The 20,751-nt window shown below is 45.2% G+C and overlaps 1 protein-coding gene across 1 annotated transcript in view; it reads left to right on the top strand.

Annotated features, from left to right (window-relative positions):
* Positions 1–20,751, top strand: part of PDIA5 (protein disulfide isomerase family A, member 5) — a 75,001-nt gene that overhangs the window by 6,041 nt on the left and 48,209 nt on the right. Inside the window, exons 2-3 of the mRNA XM_012734595.1 lie at positions 16,023–16,149; positions 18,767–18,854. Coding sequence (XP_012590049.1) covers positions 16,023–16,149; positions 18,767–18,854 — 215 coding nt within the window. The remainder of the gene's footprint in view (positions 1–16,022; positions 16,150–18,766; positions 18,855–20,751) is intronic.

Here is a 20,751-nt window from a genome sequence, read left to right as displayed (position 1 = left end):
CCAACTCATGACAGTTTTCTGGGCAGATTTAGAATCCTATCGTTCCTCCAATCCCTTGGCCTGAGCAGATCATTTTAATCATGAGCATATTAATTCTTGCTTTGGAGGATATTGATGAAGATACAGGTTGAGGTTTCTAAACCTCAAAAAGCCCTAGCATCTGAGCCGAGATGTGGTCTTGCAGGACAGCTCTGTTGTTGGGCCAAGTGGGGGCAGGCTCCACTTGTTCCCGAGGAACAGTAGGTTTGCTCTCAGGGTATCTGGCCTTGCTGGGCAGAGTATTCTGCATTCCTCTTGTGTCAAAGGCATGTGACCATTCTTCACCTTCCACAGATGTACACTCATTGTACAGATTTTTCTCTTTTTCTAAACAGATACTTCCTGAGACCCTTCTGTGAGCCAGACATGCCATACTAAGGCATTGAGGTATAATGATAAATAAATGGATGCCACCCCTTCCTCCCACAGCACAGTGGGAGAGCCACAATTTATTGTTTAATTCAGGTAGTAAGTTCTAGAAAGAGGAGATATAAAGTAGCAAGTATCAAGAGACAGTGTAATAGGGATCCCTAGCAATGCAGAAAATCAGCACAGGCTTTTCTGAGAACTTAATAGATCCTTGTCATGGCATTTTTTAAAAAAAAAAAATAGATATAATTAACATACAACATGTTTTAGGTGTACAACCTAACTTGATAGTTGTATACACTGTGTAACAATAACCATAGCCATCATCATACATACATATTTTTTTTCCTTATGATGAAAACTTTTAAGATTTACTGTGTGCAAGCTTAAAATATATACTGCAGTACTATTAACTGTAGTGCTCATGACTTGTTTATTTTATAGCTGGGAGTTTCTACTTTGAAGACTCCTTCTTCCCTTTTTACTCCTTCCGCCCCCACCCCCCCAACATTAGCCATCAATTTGTTCACTTATCCATGAGCTTTTGTTGTCTTTTTTCCTTCCAGATTCCATGGCTAAGTGAGATGATAGGGTATGTGTTTTTCTGTGTCTGACTTATTTCACATAGCATGAGGCCCACAAAGTGCATCCATGTTGCTGCAAGTGGCAAGATTTCCTTTCTTTTTATGGCTGAGAAGAATTCTTTTTAAGGTCTACGATTTGGTCAGTGATGGATCATGTACATGTCAGTGATCCCAGAGACTGCGTCACGTAGTGTGGGTGTGGAGTGGCCATAGCCCTCCATCACACAATTGTAAGTCTCCTAATGGAGTGTTTCTCAGAATGTATCCCCCACCCTTAAGTGACACATGGCTCTATACCCCATTTTCTTTATCAGCTCACCTATCACTTAGGCTGTTTCCATGACTTACCTGTTGTAATAAAAGGTGTTTTTCCACGTCCTTGCCAACTTTAGTTATTTCTTGTTTTTTTGTTTTTTTTTTTTTGATGATAACCATTCTGACAGGTGTGAGGTGATATCTCATTGTGGTTTTGATGTGCATTTCCCTGATGATTTGAGATATTGAAATCCTCCTTTGGAAAAACTTTCAGATCTTCTGCCTATTTTTTAATGGGATTGTTTGTTTTTCTGCTGTTGAGTTGTATGCATTATTTATATATATTTTGGATACTAACCCTTTATCAGATTATGATTTATAAATATTTTCTCCCATTTGATAATCTGCCTTTTATTTAATTGATCATTTCCTTTGCTGCTTATGAACTTTTTAGTTTGGCATTATCCTACTTGTTTATTATTGCACTTTTGTTGATTTGCTTTTGATGTCAATCCAAACTATATTCTTAAAGACCAAAATGAAGGAGCTTGCCATCTATATTTTCTTTTAGGACTTTGATGGTTTTAGGCCTTTGATTCAAGTCTTTGACTCATTTTGATTTGATTTTTGTGTGTGAAGTAAGATGATGGTCCACTTTTTAACACATGGCTATCCATTTATTAAAGAGACTTAAAACATTATATATTCTTGATTGCTATGAGAATAACACAGTAAACATATAGGACAGTATCCTTGTGACTACAAAGGAAACCATTAACATAAATGTAGTTATCAAAAGGTTACAAATGCACACATATATACAATAATATATACATTCTCTATTAGTATGTCATATAAGAGCTAGTGACAGGTTTGGCAAATTACTGTAATTTTAAGAAGTGATATGCATAAACAATGTTTTATGATATTTGTACCAGTTGTAATATGATAAGAAAATGTGACTTTTGAGGAATAGGTGGCCAAAATGAAAGAAAGAAAAAAAAGATGCTTTCTGTTGTTAGCAGTCATAGATACTCTCTCTGCTAATTCTAGTATCACTGTAATTTGTTTCTTATATTTATAATAAAAGGTAGGCTTAATTTCAGGTAGAGATGAGTGAAGATATAGATATAGATTCATATACCTTAGTATAAAGAAAAATTATCCTAAAACTTATAAGTCATATTAGAGCATTATTTATGAATCTCACATAAGAGTGGTCCAATGCTCTAGGGAATGTAATTTTGTTTGTTATTATTTAGGACTCATACTCAGTAAAGTTAGATAAGGTACAAATTATTTGTTTGTAGAAAAGAGAGACCTAAAGGTTATTACCCTGAAAGACATTAACCATTTTGGTATCTAATTCAACAATTCTTATATTAGGATTCTTTTTTTTTTTTTCACATTGGCCTAATGTATATTAACTTTTTTTATAACTTCTTTTTTAAAAGTCCTTTTTAAACCTTTTTTCTTACATCTTCTTTGGATCTAGCATTGACATTTTAGTGGGTTCCTTATTAATGGGTTAAATAACACTTTGAAATATGTTCAACATATATTAGACCCCAGTTTAAGAACTGCAGAGGGAGAAGGAGGTAGGTGTGTTGCTCAGAAGAGAGTGTGGGGTGTTAATTTAGGAATACTGCAAGGTGGGATGTAAAATCCGAAGGGAAGGTGAGCTGAATGATGAACCCCCAGGAATGCCAGCATTGAAAGGCTGGGGAGAAAGTTTCACAAAGGAGAACAGAAGGGTGGCCAGAGAAGTAAAAAGGAAGTCAAGGGTGTTTTGCCCAGAAGTTAAGCAAAAGGAGCTATGCCGTTGGGGTGACCATGTGGAGTCATTGTTGAAGCTTCATAGAGCCTTGGAGATGGTCCATGGAGCTGACCTGAGGGTACCGGTGAATGGGAAGGAGGGAAGGGAAAAGATGAAATATTCTGGCTGTGGCAGACAGAGTGTGACTTGGGATCCAGAGAAAAGGTTTTAGAAGGCTGGGTCACTGATGGAGATATTCCAGCCTATAAAAACCTTTAGCTCTACCTCATGGAGTATGTGTCACAATGGATTCCAAGGCTTCCCAGACCTGTAAGGAAAGGCCCAGGAATTTGTATTTCCAAAAAGCCTATATTTAGAATCTGCAATTACAAATTAGACAAACTAATAACATTAATTTTATGCAAAGGACAGTGTTTTGCCAGTCAAGGTCACTGCTCTCAGCTTCCTGGCACAGCACATGTCATGAGCCTCACACATTTGTGAGGCTTTACCTGGCTTGAACATGTGCTACTCTTGCTTTTCTCTGAAGGCACCTGGGGAATTGCAGGAAGGCAGGGAGCAGAGGAAAGATGGATCAGGTTGTCACTGCAGCTCTTTTCAGTTGGTTACGCTCAGTAGCTAGCCTGGAAGGGAAAGCCCACGTGCTGGCCTCTCGGGCCTTGTTCTGGGTAGAGCTCTGTTGGGTGACGGGAGCTCCCGGGATGCCAATGCTAAGGATTTACACTGACAGGCAAGGAAAAGAGTATTCCATCCCCGCTCAGAAAACCCCATCTGAGTCCTGGCTCTGCCGTGCAAGACTTGAAGTGGTCCCGTAACTTCTCTGGGCCTCAGTTTTCCAATCTCCTACAGAGATTGTTTAGCAGTTTCCCCAGGCATTTTTCCTACAATTCTTTCAAGAACAACACACATTTTTACACTATATCCAAATACACACATACAGAAATATAACAGATATATCTCATTGAATATTTAGTCTTGCTGCTATGGAGCACACTTATGCTTTCTGCTTAATGCCATTTTTAAAATGCTAGGGGTAACCCACTGAATTGATTTTTTGGCTCTGTTGAGGCCTCAAGGATAGAAAACACTGGTTTAGACTTTCAACTTTAGAGGATTGAGTGAGCTAACATGTATAAAAGCCTGGATATATACCACAGGTCATAAGCACTTGAACTGATATTTTCTTATCAATTAACAGAGCTTAGAGGCAGAGTTAAATATCTGAAGTGGGAATTCACCTCCCTCTCTGCTGCCTAATTCACTGTTCCCTCTACCAGCTCTTCCTGGTTAACAGGCCTGGCATACCAGGCTGGCCGTGGCCCAAAGCCTTCTTGTCTCTAAAAGAAGTTTTCCAAAGCATTACAAGCTTTAGGGACTTAATCCAGGCTAAGTGCACCAAGGTTGCAATTTCAGGATAAGAAAACCTGTTTCTATAAGCTCTCAGATCAGTTGACTTGCTCCTGAATTGTTCTTTGTCACATTTATACTGTGGGCAATATTGGGGGGATTCCTGGATGGTATACCCCAGTATACTGTATGGTTTTTAAAGGAAGTAAAGTCTAAGAAATGTGGCTGACCTTTATTTCTAGGAGGAAGCAGAAAGATGTGTGTGGCTGGAGGGATTTGTCATCTTTGTGCTCTGATGGCAACTTGGGCTGCCTTAGGCTGAACCACAGCTCCCTTATAATTTGTTGTGTGCTGCTGAGCAAGTTTCTTAACTCCTCTTAACCTCAGTTTCTTTATCTATAAACTAGGTATAGTAAAAATACCACCTTAACACACTTGCCAAGATAATTAAATTGCTCATGGTATGAACCTAGCTCCCTCTTGGTCACACAGTAAGTACTGTGTACTTTGAGCTATTATCATTATTATGAGCTAATCCCCAGGCCCTAGGTTTTGGAATTAAAGAATACTCTCTTAGGTTCTATTTCGTGCCAAGTAATTTCCCATTTCTCTCTCTTTCAATAAATACATTAACTCCTTCAACTATAACTAATCAGCAGTCACATTTTCCAGAGCAAGGCACTCCCCACCCCCACCCCTACATACACCCCATTCTTATTTCAAATACTGATGAGTAGATCCTTAAATTTGGTCTGAGGTGAGACCTTTGACTCCTTGTGAAGAGTGGTGCTTGACCATGACAGTAACATGTGCTTACAGTTGCTCTTTTAAAAGGACATAAAGTACCCACATTTAAAATTAATGTTCTTTTGTATATATCTCGTCAAAACCACTCTAGGTGTCTGTTGCATGCAAAGTACTTTATAGTTCCTATAAAAAAAGTATTGAATGTCAGAGGAACATATAGTTAGCTGGAAGGGGGAAGGGCAGATAAAGAGAAGTGCCAGTAAGCACTGGTTGGGTGGCAGAAGCTATCAGAAGCCTGCAGAAGAGATATAGGCAGTGTTTGATTGTGTTCTGGACATCTTTGTTTAGATAAGTTTTTTTTTTCTAATTCTGATTTTGAAGTGATTTTGACCTTATGGAAGAATTGCAAGAAGGAAATAAAGAATTCCATTCTGCCCTTTACTCAGGTTCTACTCATATTAACATTTTATCACATATTATCATATTCTCCACGAAGAGTATACATTAAGCTCTTTTGCCTCCTGAATACTTCAGAATTTCCTAAAAAAAAAAAGACATTCTCCTGCTCTTACATAATCATAAGCAGCGACCAACATCAGAAATGCAGCATTTGTCATAACTTACGGTCAGTTGTCATGACCCTCTACTCTCCTTTAATCCGGACCAGTTTCTAAGGCCTTGTCTCTTGTGACCTTGACATTTTTAAAGAATGTCCCTCAGTTTGTTTTTTGATGATGTTTCCCTTAACAGTTATGATGGTGGGAGACATATTGGTTATTGGTGGTGTTAACACTGGTCTTTTAGTTAAGAGGCAGGTGTTCCTGCCGGGCTTCTTCACTATAAAACTTTCCTTTTTTGTTGGGAGATACTTTGAGATTGTACATTGTTTACATGATGATGGTAAATTTTTTTCTTTAAGTATTTATGTTGGACGTGCATATTATGGTAAATTGGGGTGCCAGAGAGGAAGAGTAAAACCTACCTGAGGACAAAGCCTTATTACGTTGGTGCATTTTTTTCTTCCAGTCTTTTTTTTTTAAAATAATATAATAGTTTATTTTTACATCATTTTGTGCCCTTGTCCATCTCAGTTGTAATCCCTGTGGGCTTCCCATCACGAAATCACCCATGTGCCATCACCATAGTCCAGTGCATTTCCCTCCCCACACTTTTTTGATCCTATTCCCCATTCCACCCCCATAAAATGTCCCTGGTATATAGTTTTTCATCATCATTATTATTTTCTCCCCTGGTCCTTTATACTCCTGTTATGAGTGAAACCATCTGGTATTTTTCCTTTTCTTTCTGGCTTATTTCACTAAGCATGATCCCTTCCAGCTCCATCTATGTTGCTGCAAAAGGCATGTGTTTATTTTTTTGTTGCTGAGTAATATTCCATTGTGTATTTGTATCACATCTTTTTAATCCAGTCATCTAATTTTGGGCTTGTTTCCGTGTCTTTCTGATTGTAAATCAAACAGCAATAAACATGGGGGTGCAGGTGTCTTTTTGAATCAGTGTTTTTGTGTCTTTTGGGTAGATGCCTAGGAGTGGGATTGCTGGGTCTTATGGAAGCTCCATGTTTAGCAGTTTGAGGAACCTCCAAAAGTTTTCCATAGTCGTTGTACTAGTTTGCATTCCCACCAGCAGTGCAGGAGAATTTCTTTTTCTCCACATCCTCGCCAACATGTGTTGTTGCTAGTTTTAAGATGTACCATTCTCACTGGTGTGAGGTGGTATCTTATATGGTTTTAATTTGCCTCTCCCTTATTACAAGTGATGTTTTCATATACTTGTTGGCTATCTGCATTTCCTCTTTGGAGAAGTGTCTTTTTAGTTCTTCTCTTCCTGTCTTTTTTTAATTGTAATTTTGTTTGCATAGAGTTGTGGTCCAACTATCCACATTTTGAATACCAGTTTTTAAAACAAGTATTTTTGCACTGCACAATTAAAAAAAATGTGAGTTAAATGGCTATTGATGCTGTAGAGTGGTTTCCTCTAATCACTCCCTGCTGTCTTTCAGGTGTTTAGGTTGTTTGAGGTTTTTGACTCTTACAAATAGGACTGTGTGGGTCACATCTGTGTCAGAACCTCTGTCAGCCTCAGGACAGATTCCCCCAAAGTGGAATTACCAAGTCGAAGTGCACAAATACTTTCACGATAATTGATACTTTTATACTTTTAATAATTGATAAGTTGTGCCAATAGTTTTCCAAAAATATTGTGCTAACTTATAGGCTTTTACTAGCAGTGTATGGGCAGTTGGGCACAATAGTTAAGAGATTTACAAATGGTGTCTCTCAATGTTTTATTTTAAACTATGACCCACCAGTCAAGATATGTATGTAATGAGGTGAATTTCTTGCATATTAAATTATAAAAGCATAGATATTTATTTTCAAAACAAATTATTGTGTAATATAACATATCAACCTCCAAGCTCTGACAATGTTCCCAGTGGTGGGACAGCTCTGAGAATCGTGAACGTGACTGTGTCTGGGGCAGATCATTTAGGATGGTAAGAGACTTCTGAGTACATTTGAGGAATTGGCGTATTTCACCTACATAATCGTAAAAGAGCATGTATTTGCCATACTCAGAGTGTGACAGACTGATGGAATGATGTGTGGGTGGGGGAGAACCTTGACTTGCTAATGAGTAGAATAATCTAAGATAAGGTGGTAGGGAGAGGCTGTGGGCTTTTACTTATTAACATATTTGGTTCCCAAGACATCTGGGCACTGCGTTGAGCGGCCTCAGGAGAGTTTCAGTGCTCTGGAGGGTTACGTGCAGGCTGAGCTGGCATGTGAGAAGCTTTGAGAGGATTCCTGTATTTGGGGAATCAGCTGGCTCAGCTCAAGCCTGTGAACCTCAAGGGATATTTTAGCCTTTTAGTCTCTGAAGTGATTTTCTTTTGAAAAAGGACTCTGAAAACAGAGAATTACTAATTAATTTTCCTTTGATTTGTAGGTAGTTGTCACTAGGTGACCAAGATACCTGATAAGAACAGGTACTATTGAAACTTGGGTAATTAGGAAGAACACAGTAAATCGAATCCTTGACGTCTCTCTGTCTCCTTCCTTATAAACAATTTATCTAAAGTATAATGCATGTTATGATGCCTTTGACATCAATCTTTGAAATATCCCAACTGAAGCATTTGTTAGTATTTCTTTCTGATTAAAGTTTTTGTTCCGGTCAGTGTTCAAGATCGATTTGTATGTGTGCACCAGAAAACCCAGAATGATAGTCCCTCAGAAAGACTGTTTATGGTGGACCTCCCCAGTGACTCAGAGGTTAAATCTCAGTACTATGTGGTAATCTGCAGTGGCTGCAGCTCTGTCCCTGGCCAGGGAGCTGACTCACATGGCGCAGCAGACCTCTCCTGGCCCACCCGCTGCTCCCCTCAGCAGTATACTTCGTGGATCTGCCTGTTCTGCTCCCCACTCTGTCTCTGGTGAATCCTCTTACCTACACCCCAGCTCTTGTATGCAGAAATAAATAAATCTTTAAAAAAAAAATTCAAAGGTTTTTTTTTGGGGAGGCTTTGACCGGGGTTTTTCTGGCTTCGTTTTTTTTTTTTTTGGTTCGGGACCCCGGGCCCTTTTTTTCTTTTTCTTTTACCAGTTCTTTCTTTTTATTTAAGGTGCTGCTTATATTCTAGCCATCTTGGTCAAATTCCAGATGGCTGGAAGGAGGAGAAGACTAAGAAGGCTCATTTATATGTGATTTCTTCTAGGGGCAGTTCCTAAGAGTTGTCACTTTTTAGGGCGTATGATTATATTTCAGGGGCCAGAACTTAGTCATTTGCTGCAAGGGAGAGGCATTGTTTTTAATACGGGTCGCTGTATGCTCAGGGAACTTCAGTGATTTATTCCTAAGGTGAAGTCATCATACAGTACTTATGGCAGTCATCATAGAACACATTAACTAACTGTCACAGTCGGATAAGACTGGAAATCACTGCTAATCCATCCGTTTTAGAGCCGAAGAAACAGAATCTCAGAGAAGGTAGGAGGACTTGTCCAAGGTGACACAGCCAGTAAATATCCAAGTCAGCACAAACCTTGGGGTTCTTGCTCTTTTCTACCAAACCTCCAGCTGTAAATTCTTAGCCATCTAGAGTTCAGATCTTGGGTTCAGGTCATCTGTTTTTAACCTTTTTCCCGGGTCCCTTTACCACCAGCTTCTTAAGAGTCTAGACTTTTAGATTCTGACATTTCAAAACTATTTTGAGCAAAATGTGGGTTATACTAAATTAAACCTGCTTCTTCACAGCTCCCAACATAAGAAGAGTATCTTTTTTTTTTCAGGTGACAGAGCAAAAAGGTCAAGTTCCACCTCCATTCTTTTTCCTAAATGTTAAACTTCTGTCCTCAAATCTTCCTCCTTTATCTAGTTGCTTTTACATAATTGAATACCTCTGGCAGTATGCTCTGCATTGAATAGTGAATCTATAACAACAGACAGCTTGCCTGGCTATAGGGAATGTGAGGGTGCTGGCAAGGACCCCAGAGATCTGGAGCTTTTTAAAGTCAAGGGTGTGATGTGGCAAGGACTGTTCTCCCTATTATTTTCCAGAATTGTATGGCTCTTTTATCTCTTTAGTCTGGTGGTGATGGTGGGTGGGTACCTCCCTCATTTAGTGAAGTTAAATTAAGAGCGAGGAGTTTGTACTTGCCATATATTAAAAGGTAAGAGCGAGGTGGAATTGAACACAGACTACCTAACTGTGTGTAGCCTCAGATTAGCCACAGATCTGAGCGAAGGCCCCTGGGCACCCCAGGCCATGGCACCCAGCAAGGTGCCTCTGGGCTTGCAGGAAGCCAGGGGTTAGCTTACTACCTTTGGGGCCCTCCCTGCCATGGTATTCTGGAAGACTTGGCCTTTTCTTAGCTGCTTTGATGGCCCTGCCTGAGAAGAATGACCCCCTTTTCTGCTCGGGTTGCCCCAAGTTCAGGGAGCTTGTGGGACTGAATAAAGCAGACCACCTCTGGCCGGGAGCTGGGAGCCCTGCGCTTTAGTCCTCGCTCCACTCCTTACCTTCTCTGTGTCCTCGGTAAGTCGTTAACCTGAGCCTCAGTTTCCTCATCTCTAGGAACAGGCTAGTACCTAGGTACGCTGCAGGTTACGGAGGGGGCCGCCTCGCTGGACCGAGTGTCCCCGTGTGCTGTGTGGCCTCTGGGGCTGTGCACTGTGCAGAGGGGTGGTTGTCCCAGGTTTTCTGATGGTGACTGTGTGCACAGGCTCCTTCCTGCCTGGGCATGTGTGTCGCCTGATGGTGGGCAGGGCTCTGGAGAGGAGGAGGTGGTGCCCGCTTCACTGTTATCCTCGCTCTGTCTGTGGTGTTTCACTAATAGTGCTAATAAAGATAATTGTGGTTATTATGTACTTCTGTATGCCAAGCATTATGTTAGATTCTCTATGTACTTTTCTCCCCCTCATTTAATCCTCAGCCAACCACGCAAGGCAGGTGTGAGTTCTGTCCTTCCCATGTTACAGGTAGAGAAGCGCTACTCCGAGGGGCCTGGTAAAACTGAGATGGCCTTGCCATGACCGAGGGGCCTGGATGTGACCCCAGATCTGACTCACTCCAGAAACAGCGCTCTTCCCCTGGTGTCGGAAAGCTGGTAACCCTGCCAGGGGAATAGACCTCTAGGCTGGAGCTCCTTTTGTCTTGTAGGCCCATCAGATTGGCAGACACCTGTTGGGGGAGCACTGCAGGGATTGGAAGGTGAGGAGAGAGCCCCCACTTACAAACGCCACTGGCACCAGCCACAGTGGAAGGCAGGGGCTTGAGTGGGGGCTTCTGTGCCAGGCACCATAGGTGCTAGTGCGCTCTGAGGAGGGCCTTGTCTTCTGATGGGAGAACTGGCTTTGGGGGGGCAGGAGCAGCAGATACTCTGGTGGCGAGACCTGGTGTTCTGACTGAAAGTGTGGTGCTCTGACAGAGTGTGGGTCTTGGGGGAACTGGTACTCTTACATGGTGGGGGGCAGGGCCCTAGCTCTCTGTTACGGCTGGGACCTGCCTTCAGGGACCTGAATTTTTAGGCAGTAGAAATGGAGATGCTGTCCTTCCCAGCTTCCTTGTTTTGCCCTGCACCAGGGAAATGTTTTATGGGTCTCAGGGTAGCCCATGAGGTAGTGCAGCCCTGAAGTAAACACTTAAAACTGAGGGTTGGTGAGCAGGGAGAAAGCAATTATTGGAGGTCAGGAGTCCGCATGGTAAACAAAGGGGACTTTTTTTTTCCCCCCTCTTTTACCTCCAACTGAATGAGTTAGAATGTAAAGAGGCTGCCAAGCCCAGGAACAGTTCCAGGGCAAGCTTGGAAGGTGACTGGCTTTAGGAGCACTTCTCAAACACTGCCCACTTCTCCCTGAGCGCTTGACAAAGGAGCAGAGAGTGTGTGCACCATTAAGCATTGTTATTGTTGCAGCAGTTATTGTTGTCATCAAGGTTTGTGGGTTGTGACCTATGAAGTCTTTAGGAAGGTGCCTGGCAAGGCTACCCAAGGCTCACCGCATTTCAGGGGAGGGGGAAGCGTGCACATGGGAAAGGTTAAAATGGACTCAAGTGGAGGGAAACGGAGGTTAAGTGGGCGGGAGGATGTAAGGGTCTGTTCAAGACCAGACGCCCTCCCCCTTCTCAGGGATGCTGAGCCTGCATCTTAGCTCTTTGGACCAAGTCCCTGGATCCCACTTCTCCCCTCCAGTCCAAATCTCCCAACCCTGCCTCTCTAGGCAAATCCTGCCCCCTCTTTTGTGACCATGCATGCTCAATCGAGCCCCCCCCCCACCGAGTTCAGCAGAGACAGTCCATCTTCCTTCTGACCCTGCTGCGCTGCCCGAGCTTCTTCCTGTGGTGTGCTCTCTCTTCTCTGCACCCCTCCTCCATGCTACTAGGCCACACTCAGAGTGTCCGTGGGGACTCTGCCCCAGCCCTTGCCCATGGGTCGATGGCTGCCTGTTCTGTGTGTCTCCTCTTGGTCTGTGTTGACACAGCACTTCCCATCTTCTTTTCCCTGTGCTTCCTCCTTCCTCCTTTTCCCTTTCTCTCTCCTTCTTCAGCCAAGCATTGTTTCTTCCTTTGAACCTCACCCTCCAGCCTGGAAGGATGCCTGTACTGGGGCATCTCGTTGTCCATACACACACACCTGTGCTTGTTGTCACCTTTCTCAACACGAAGCAGAACCTTCTTCTGCTGCTGCTTTTCAGTGCTTTTCTGGTTTTTTTTGTTTTTTTGTTTTTTTTTTTCCTGCTGTCATCTCTGCTCCCAGCCCAGAATCCTTGGAGTCTTGTTAGCCTCTTCTCTCTTCTTTCATTGCTAACATGTGAATAATCATTGAATCCTGTTATTTTTCCCTCAGGCTCTGGATTGATACCCTTTATACCCTTTTCTCCATTTGGGCAGCTTCCAAGCTGGTTGCTCTACTTCCAGCCCCCCCCTCCCCTGGTGGCTGCCCAGCCTGAGGTCATGACCAGAGGAGACTTTTGAGCCAGGCTTTCAAGGCCCGGATTAGATCCTCACACCTGCCTACAACCCAGGTTTTGCTGCTCTGCAATCTCTCTGGGTTTGCTGTTCCCTTCGGTGTCCTGAGAGCTGCTTTGGACTCACCTTGTAGCATGTTCCTAGCAGTGATCTTTACAGAGAGCAGGAGTTGGTGACCAGTGTGAGATGTCATGGTGACTATGCTAGACAGATACTGCTGAGGGCACTCAAGGGGCGGATGTTGTGTTAGGCTCTGCCCTCGTGAGCTTCGTCCAGGTGGTGGGATGGGGCAGGGGGAGGGGGAGGAGAAGATGGGCCTTCCTAAGAGCTCTAAACCAGCCCGGCTGCCAGAAGTGCGCAGTTTGAACCCTATCATCGTGCCAGGTGTTTAAGCAAAGTCAGTTTGCTCCGTGTTATCTTAAGTGAGCTTAGGTTCTTCGCCGAGGTTCTTTGTGAGGGTAAATGTTGGGCCAGAGGCTCTGGTGGCTGGCCCGAGAGCAGTTTGTTTACTCTGAAGGTGACTGCGGGTTAGGTGGCCTGAGATTCGCTGGTTTGTAGGAAGGAAGCTGTGGTTATGCCGTGAGACTTGGCTTTGTGGTTTCTGCTGTAGATGTTTTGCTGTTGCTGCGGGCCTGCCGCGTGCCTGCCACAGTGCTGCCTGGGCAGGTAGGCACCGGCCCACAGGCTGCCTTCTCCGTCCCTTCTCCTGCTGCCTGCCAGTCTCAGGGGCTGGTGCGCAGGTCAGAGTCCCGAGGCCCTGGGCAGGGCAGTTGTTTTTCTCGACCGGTCAGATTATCTGAGGATTAAAAATAGAGCAGCATCAAACGTGTTTTGTCGCAGGTTCTCGTCTTTTTTCTTTAATCGTGTGCACGGAGCTGTGGCGATTTTTAGTCTGAAGTCCATTAGCTCCCTGGGAGCAGTAGAATAACGTGTAATAATAAAGCAAAATGGACTTTTTGGTGAGCGCTTGAGGGGGGCTGCATGAGGGCAGTGGCATCATGCACAGCTCTGGTGGGGCAGAATGAAGGAGAAATAACTTCATGACGCCTCCTCCTAGGTGGCTTTAGCCTGGAGAAAAGAAACCTTTGAATTCTAAGAGATTATATTTAGACACATTAGAATATGAGCACATTTCTGTCTTCTCTGCTGAGACGGAAGTGTGTAATATATTTTATGATAACTGATGTTGTTGGAGTGCTTCCTGATTTATAAAGCATGTTCGGTAAGTTATCCTGTTTCATCCCACGGCAGTCCCACAAGGCCTCAGGTATTATTATCTCCATGTCAGCTGTGAGGCTGTAAGCCTCTAGAAGTGACGTTGAAGTGAGTGCTGTTGCTGAGGTTACTGAGCGGGAGCGATCAGACCCAACCCAAGACTTGTGCCTGCAGCGGGGCCGTGGACTGAGCGGCGCGAGGTTGAATTAGAGAGAGTAGGGGTCAGTTGTTGGCCCTGCTGCTTATCAGCTGCCTTCCTGTAGTCAGATTGTCTCATTTATTTTTAAAATTTTCTGGCAGAAACTAAAATTACTTTCAATATAATCAAGCATTTCAGATCATCTGTAGTTGTCACTTTGCATTAACCGCATTATCCCACGGCCCTCTGTCACTGCTCCTCTCTGGGGTGGCTGCTCTGTTGGCTACAGGACACTTGCCCTGGGACTTTTCTTCTGTCATCGTCACAGTGGTTCTTCCTGCCTCTGTTCTCTCTGTTGTATCCTTTTGTCCTTTGTTCTGCGTGTTTCTCATTTTTTTATTTGTTTTTGTCTTAGGAAAGCATTAGTTCGATTCGCCTCCTGTCTTTTGTATATGGTGTTTTGGGTTTGTTTTTTTCCTCCTTTAAAACATTCAGAACCTCCTGCTTTTCAGTAATATTCTGAAAGTTTTCAGTGATGTACATGGATGAATTTTTTTTCTTGTTCCTTTTCAACTGGACACTCACTCTTTAGTTCTAGACTTTTTCTTGAATTATTTCTTTGATAATTTCTTTTTTTCTAGCTTCTTTTTTCTAGAGTTCCTTTAAATTTGACATGTGTGCCTAACTGATCCATCTTTTAAATTCCTTTCCTTTTTCTTCTCCTGTTATTTCTTAGAGTTTTCTGGTGTTTTTTAAATTTACAATTCTACTTTCAGTCTTACTGAAACTTTTAGTTCTCAAAAGAATTTTAATTTTCAAAAGTTTCAACTGATTTCCTTTAACTATACCTTTTCCATAGCAAACTATTCTTGTTTTTATGGATTACTATCTTATTTCTCTGAAGATAATAATTATAGTTTTATTTCCTTCTGCTCTTTTATTTCTAAGTTCTATTTTTTCCACTGGTTGTTTGCATGTCTGTCTTTTGTGTTGAGGGCTTTCCTCAGATATCTGGTGAGCACGATTATCTGTCTACATGAACGATCATAGCACTAGTGGTGGAAGGAAGACTGAGTGTGTGGAGGGAGTGAAGGTACCAGTTTGTTGGGAGAACTTGCAGTGGGTATTTTCCTGGGTATCCATCTGTTTCATAAGGGAATATTTCTCCACTCTCTTGCTTGGGGGAATAGAATTGACAGCATTCTGGAAAAGGGAAGGGAGGTGTTGGGGGATCGGGTGGGTGAGCTCCTTCAATTTGTATACTCCCCCTAAAGTCTCTTTTTCTCTCTGGACCACACTCCCAGAGTAGTAGAATTTTTCTTATTCGATTTCTCCGTGAAGTTACCGCCATGTTTTCTGTCCTCCTGGCAAAGGACCATTGACCATCTGTGTGGACTGGGTGAGGGAATCTGCTATGACGGGTCTTCATACAATACTTTTCACTGTACAGCCCCCTCCACCCCTCTATCCTTCCCTGCATCCCCCACCAATTTAGCCCATCTCTTATCATGCCTGAAGAGATGCCTTACTTATAGTGCAAGGCTTTCAAAATTGTCCGGAGAGAATTGGCTCACACTTTTTGACTTCTAGAGATCACTTGACTGAGTGAGAAAAACTGAAAACTCACTCATCCATTCCCATCCTAAACATTGAGAGGTGACTTTCTCTGAGGATTTTGTGCTTTGGTTCATCTAGATAAAATGGCGTTTTCACATAGCTCCAGCGTATGGTACCTGAGGTGAGGCGTAGAGTGTAGACCTTCTGGAGAAGTCTTGGTTGAATGAGTGGCAAGTACATTTATGCAGCATGCCTGGCCACATGGACTCATAAAAGTGCCAAAGACAAGGGAGACCGGAAGCGGCTAAGAGGTGTCCCAATGGTGGTGGTGGGTGCAGGGATGCTTGGAGAGTGAACGAAGTCAACGGTAGGTCTGGTGTCATGAGATGTGTGCCCTGAATAGCTGAAGTAAAATGTGTTCTAGGTAGCACATCTGTGGGCACAAATTTTTCTTGGACCTGGTCAGGAGCTGGGGTTCATGGTCCTTGATTTCCTGGTTCCCAGGTGGTCCTGCCAATGTGGCTGTCCTCCACAAAGGTCTCCTCACTCATCGAGAGAATCGCTGACTCCAAGGACTTGAAAAAACTGCTCAGGACCCGGAATAATGTGTTGGTGCTTTACTCCAAATCTGGTGGGTACCCTCCAGGCCTCGGGCCCCTCGGGGATGGGATAGTGTGGGGAACGGAGGAATGGGAGCAGCGGTGGTAGGCAGGGCCCTGAGGACCAGACTCACTCAGACAGCATGTTGGCAGCTTTCCTCAGAAGATAGGGGCAGAGGCACAGAGACGTTCGCTCTGCCCCTTTTGGACCCCTAATAAGTCATTTTAGTTCCCTTTGACCAGTATTTCTTAGGGAAAACCATCTGGAGACCCTCACTACCTCCAAAGGGAGAGGGCTTCTGTGAGGGACAGCAAAGGACAGTGGACGCTGGGAAGAATGTTCTGGCTTCCTGAGCAGGCATAGACCCACTCTGCTAGGGCAAACTTTGCCAAAGCTGTTGATTAACTGACTGGGCCAGCGTGTCATCAGCTAAATTGGTCCCTGGTGTGAGGACACGTGCCACGCCGGCAAACCCAGCCTGCCTGGCCCCCATCTGCCCTACTCAGGGGTCAGAACTCGGGGCTGAGTTTGGAGTCTTGCCTCTTCTGCCCTTGAGGCTGGGGAGGGCAGTGTGGGAGGAGAGAGATTTGCTCGCTCTTGGCTGAGACTTCGGACAAGTGTGAAAGTCTGACTGTTGATGTTGTTCCAGCAGAGTTAAGTGCTTTTGCTGCTTCCAAGGATGCCAAGTTTTCTGTGCCCCAGAGAAGCAGCAGCCTGTGGCTGGGCCAGTTCCGGGCAGAACCCTCCCTGGCAACTCATCCCCAACACTCACTGGCACTGGGGGCTGACAGATGTTCTGGACTGTGTCCGTCCTGAGCCTGCACCCTCCAGACGCCTGGCGCATGTTGCTCCTTGCCCCTCTCAGAGTCTGGCACACACTCCTTGGGGTGGTTGCTGTGAGCCTAGCACATGACTAACATCTCTCTGTTGTCCACAATAGAGGGGACACTGAGGCAAGGGAGAAGTAGAATGGCTCCCGAGATCTGGGGTGAGGGTCCTAAATGACCCCTCTGATGCTTCTGGAACTGGGTGACTATCAGGACATTAGTACCTTGTCTCGGTGGGCCCTATCATGTTAAAGGCTCATGATTTTATCGGGACTCTGTCAGGCTCTTCAGTGACACACTCTCATTTGCTCCTTTGCCATGAAGGAGGCAGGGCAGGTTGTCAGATACTGTTCAGTTTACAAGTAAGGAAATTGAAGCTGAGAGAGAAGAGCTGCCTTGTCTGCAGTCTGCCAGCTAGTGGGTGGTAGAGCTGGTCCCCTGAGCTGCCTCCACCTCTTGCTTCCCCTGGTGGAGGGTAGGAAGGCATCTGTTTATTCTGTAATGGCGGAGGGGCCATTGTAAGACCCGGCCTTGGTGGTGGTAAGTTGGAATGGAAAGTGGGGGTGGGGGTGTTGGGTGGGCTCTAGTGCTCTTATTTTCTCTCCGGCCCTTACCCAGCCTGTCTCTTTCGCTGGCCGTGGAGTTCCCTTGGCTTTCCCTTGCTGGGCTCCTCTCCCTGCTGGGATGGGTTACTTCCTACCTCCTTGCTCATGCCGGCCCTGTTGCAGGACTTGAGACCTGCAGCTGAAAGGCAGGGTTACAAGAGGGGGTGCTTCATACTCCCCTACTTAATGCCATTCCCAGCGCCATCCCAGTGGGGAGCCATGGCCTTGCCCACCTCAACTGTACGCTCTCCCCCTTTTGCCCTGGGTGGGGGGGGGGGCTCCTTTGGGTAACTCTGCACTGCTCTGGAAGGAATGCCTTTTCTGCCCTTCCCAGAAAGACTCAGCATGCTTTATACCACAAGCAGCTAGCTTTAGCCACACTAGCAAAGGCGATCTGTAGAGGCAAATGGTCCAGACATCATTTCTGCTTGGCTGGGGACTTACCAGCTTTTGGGCAGGGGCGGTGGCAGGCTGCTCCCCAATACATCTGCCTAGCCTTCCAAGTGAGCTCACAGGTGTGACGGGGTGTGCCACACTGGTCTTGCTTCTCTACAGAGGACTACTGTAGCTGCCGGTGTTAGAATCCTGGCCACGGGCTCCATCCCCACGACACTGCCCTCCTATGGGCCTTTTCCAGATGATTCACCCACGCCCATGGGGATCGACAGTTAGACTGAAAAAAAAACTCTTCCTCCTGTGCTCACTCCATCCTGTCCCAGGGAATTGTCCTCTGCCCTATAACTGAGCCTCAACTGTGTCTTCTGTTGCTTCCGGGAGGAGGACTATGAAATGTAACTGGGGACCCCCGGCATTGTTCCCTCAGAGCCACATGTAAGTGTTAAACTACTAAGTTCCGCTGAGTCCCCAGATGAGTGCGCAACACACAGGTTAAGGGAGGACCTGGCCCCTAGTCTCTTCAGCTCCTGGCTTAGGCACCTGGACATACTAGTATTCATTTCCTACATTAGCTATAGAATTGGGGTTGTTTGATAATAGAATTTTCAAAATTTCTGCCAGCAAGGTAGTGAGGCTCCACTGGGAGTCGAGGAGACTGTGCCTAAAGGGACATGAGGTGGGGCGGGGACTGTGCTTTAAAGGTGCTCAGGACCCTTCCTCCCCCCCCCCCCACCGCTGGCTCCACCGCTGGAGAGGAAAGGTGCCTGGCTGGCCCTGGTGCCCTTGGGCACAGACTTTTAATTTTTTGTTTTTTTTACAGAGGCTGCAGCTGAAAGTCACCTCAGGTTGTTGTCCACTGTGGCCCAGGCGGTAAAAGGACAAGGCACCATCTGCTGGGTAGACTGTGGGTATGTTCTGGGGACTTGGGGCTGCGATGCTGGAGGCAGGGGCCTTGGCGGGGTCTGTGGGTGGAGTAGGTGTTCCACTTGATTCAGGCTCTGGGCGAGAGGCGTCTGGCCTGGAGACAGCAGGGGCAGGGTCTCGCCCTCTCCTGTTCTTGCCATCTCTGCTTCTTCCTCCTTCCATTGTGCTTTTCTCTTTTCCTCTGTTGCTATGTGTCACTTGAGTTTTGTCTCTCCAAATGAAAAAAAGGCAATAGAGGGGGATTCCTTATTTGTTCGCTTTTTGGCTTTTTTTTTTTCTTTTTTTTTCTTTTGGCTTCCTTGTTTTAAAGAAAGGGCCTGGATGCCCTGAGAGGCAAGGTGATTTTTCAGGGCCCCTGGTAGGCTTGCTTGGGGGAGATCTCAGCAAGAACCATGGGCTTCCCCCCAGCCCAAGCCTTTAAAAGAAGACCGTGCTGGCCGCAGCATAAAGGTAGCGGGACCACTGGTGACCTGACTGCTGCTTTGACTTCCGAGGTGGCTATTAGATGTGTCAGCCGGCGCAAGTAGCTTACACTTTGGACTCTCTCACCTGCACCCCCACGCCCCCCACCTGCCCCATCGCCAAAACTCCTTTTACCTGACCTTGATCCTCACAGACCTCTGTCAATGTTAAGATGGCAGAGTCAAGCACCAGCCCAGGGAGGGAGTTCATGGGAAGGAGGCTGCCTTTGGGGTATTCTTTGGTGGAATTTCCCTGACTCTCTTGAGTTTAAGAGTTTGAATCCATAGTTTACTTACCTCCCCTTACTTTTAGTCACTGAGATTCATTTCCACTTCTCTCTGTGGTCAGCCCTTGGCTGCTGGGGTGTATCCTCACACATCATATATCCCACTTTGGCATAAACACGGAAAAGAGTGGATGTAGGAAAATAGGTAGTTGGGAACACGTTTACCCAACACCAGCATGTGCAAGGCATGGTGCTGTACTTGGCAGGTGCCGGCATTTATGTGGCCCTCTGAGGGGGAGGGGCAGAGAGTGTGCACACTTTCTTGGGGTGGGTGTTGGGGACCGAGGCAGCCTCTGCTTGCAGTAGCCTCTGGTCAGCCAGAGCTTGCTTCCTGCGGCGTGGGTCTTGCTGACATTCCCCATTAGTGAGGGCTTGGAAGCTAGACTTTGGGGCCCCCAGGCTTGGGGTGGAGAAGGTCAGGAGCGAACAGGTCACATTGCTTTTCCCCTGAATAGACAGGTGAGAGAAGAGGGGTGCTCTGGTCCAGAGTGGACAGTGCTGTGGTGAGGAGGCACTGAGGCTCTGGAGGTACATAGAATGTTGGAAAAAGCCTTGCACGCAGGAGTCCTAGGTTGAAAGGTCACCTCTGCTACTTACCAGCCCTGTGGCCAGAGACAGTCTATTTTCTCACCTGTATAATGAGACAATAGTACATAGCCATCTCTGTTTTGAGTCCGTGTAAATGATTGGGTAAATTTCTTCCCAGAATAGAGTTTAAATGCAAGAGCTGTTCTACTGTTGTTAATTTTCATCTGGGCAAGATTGGGAGACATGATGTTTCTTCATTGAAAAGCTTTTTATTGGTCTTTAGCTTTTGTAAGGATGCCCCTGAAGAAAGTTCTGGGCATGCGGGTCAGCCCCAGCATATGGATATCTTGGTCCAGGCTTTATGAAGTATGAGGTACTGTGGAATTTGTAGGGCCATGGCTCAGGAAACCTTCAGTTCAGGCTCTGACAGCAAATAGCTTTGGAACTTTGGACAAGTTGCTGCCCTTCTCTGCGCGTCAGTTTAATCTTCAGTGAAATAATGGAGTTGAAGCTTCCAAGTTGCTCTCATCCCTTAGTCTGGCTTGGAAAATGCTAAAAGCTGTTAGCAGTGTGTGTGTGTGTGTGTGAGTGGCTGTGTGTGTGAG

Source organism: Condylura cristata, unplaced genomic scaffold (genome assembly GCF_000260355.1).
Source record: "Condylura cristata isolate star-nosed mole 26May11 unplaced genomic scaffold, ConCri1.0 scaffold00003, whole genome shotgun sequence".
NCBI lineage: Eukaryota > Metazoa > Chordata > Mammalia > Eulipotyphla > Talpidae > Condylura > Condylura cristata.
This window is presented reverse-complemented; position numbering and strand designations above follow the sequence as displayed.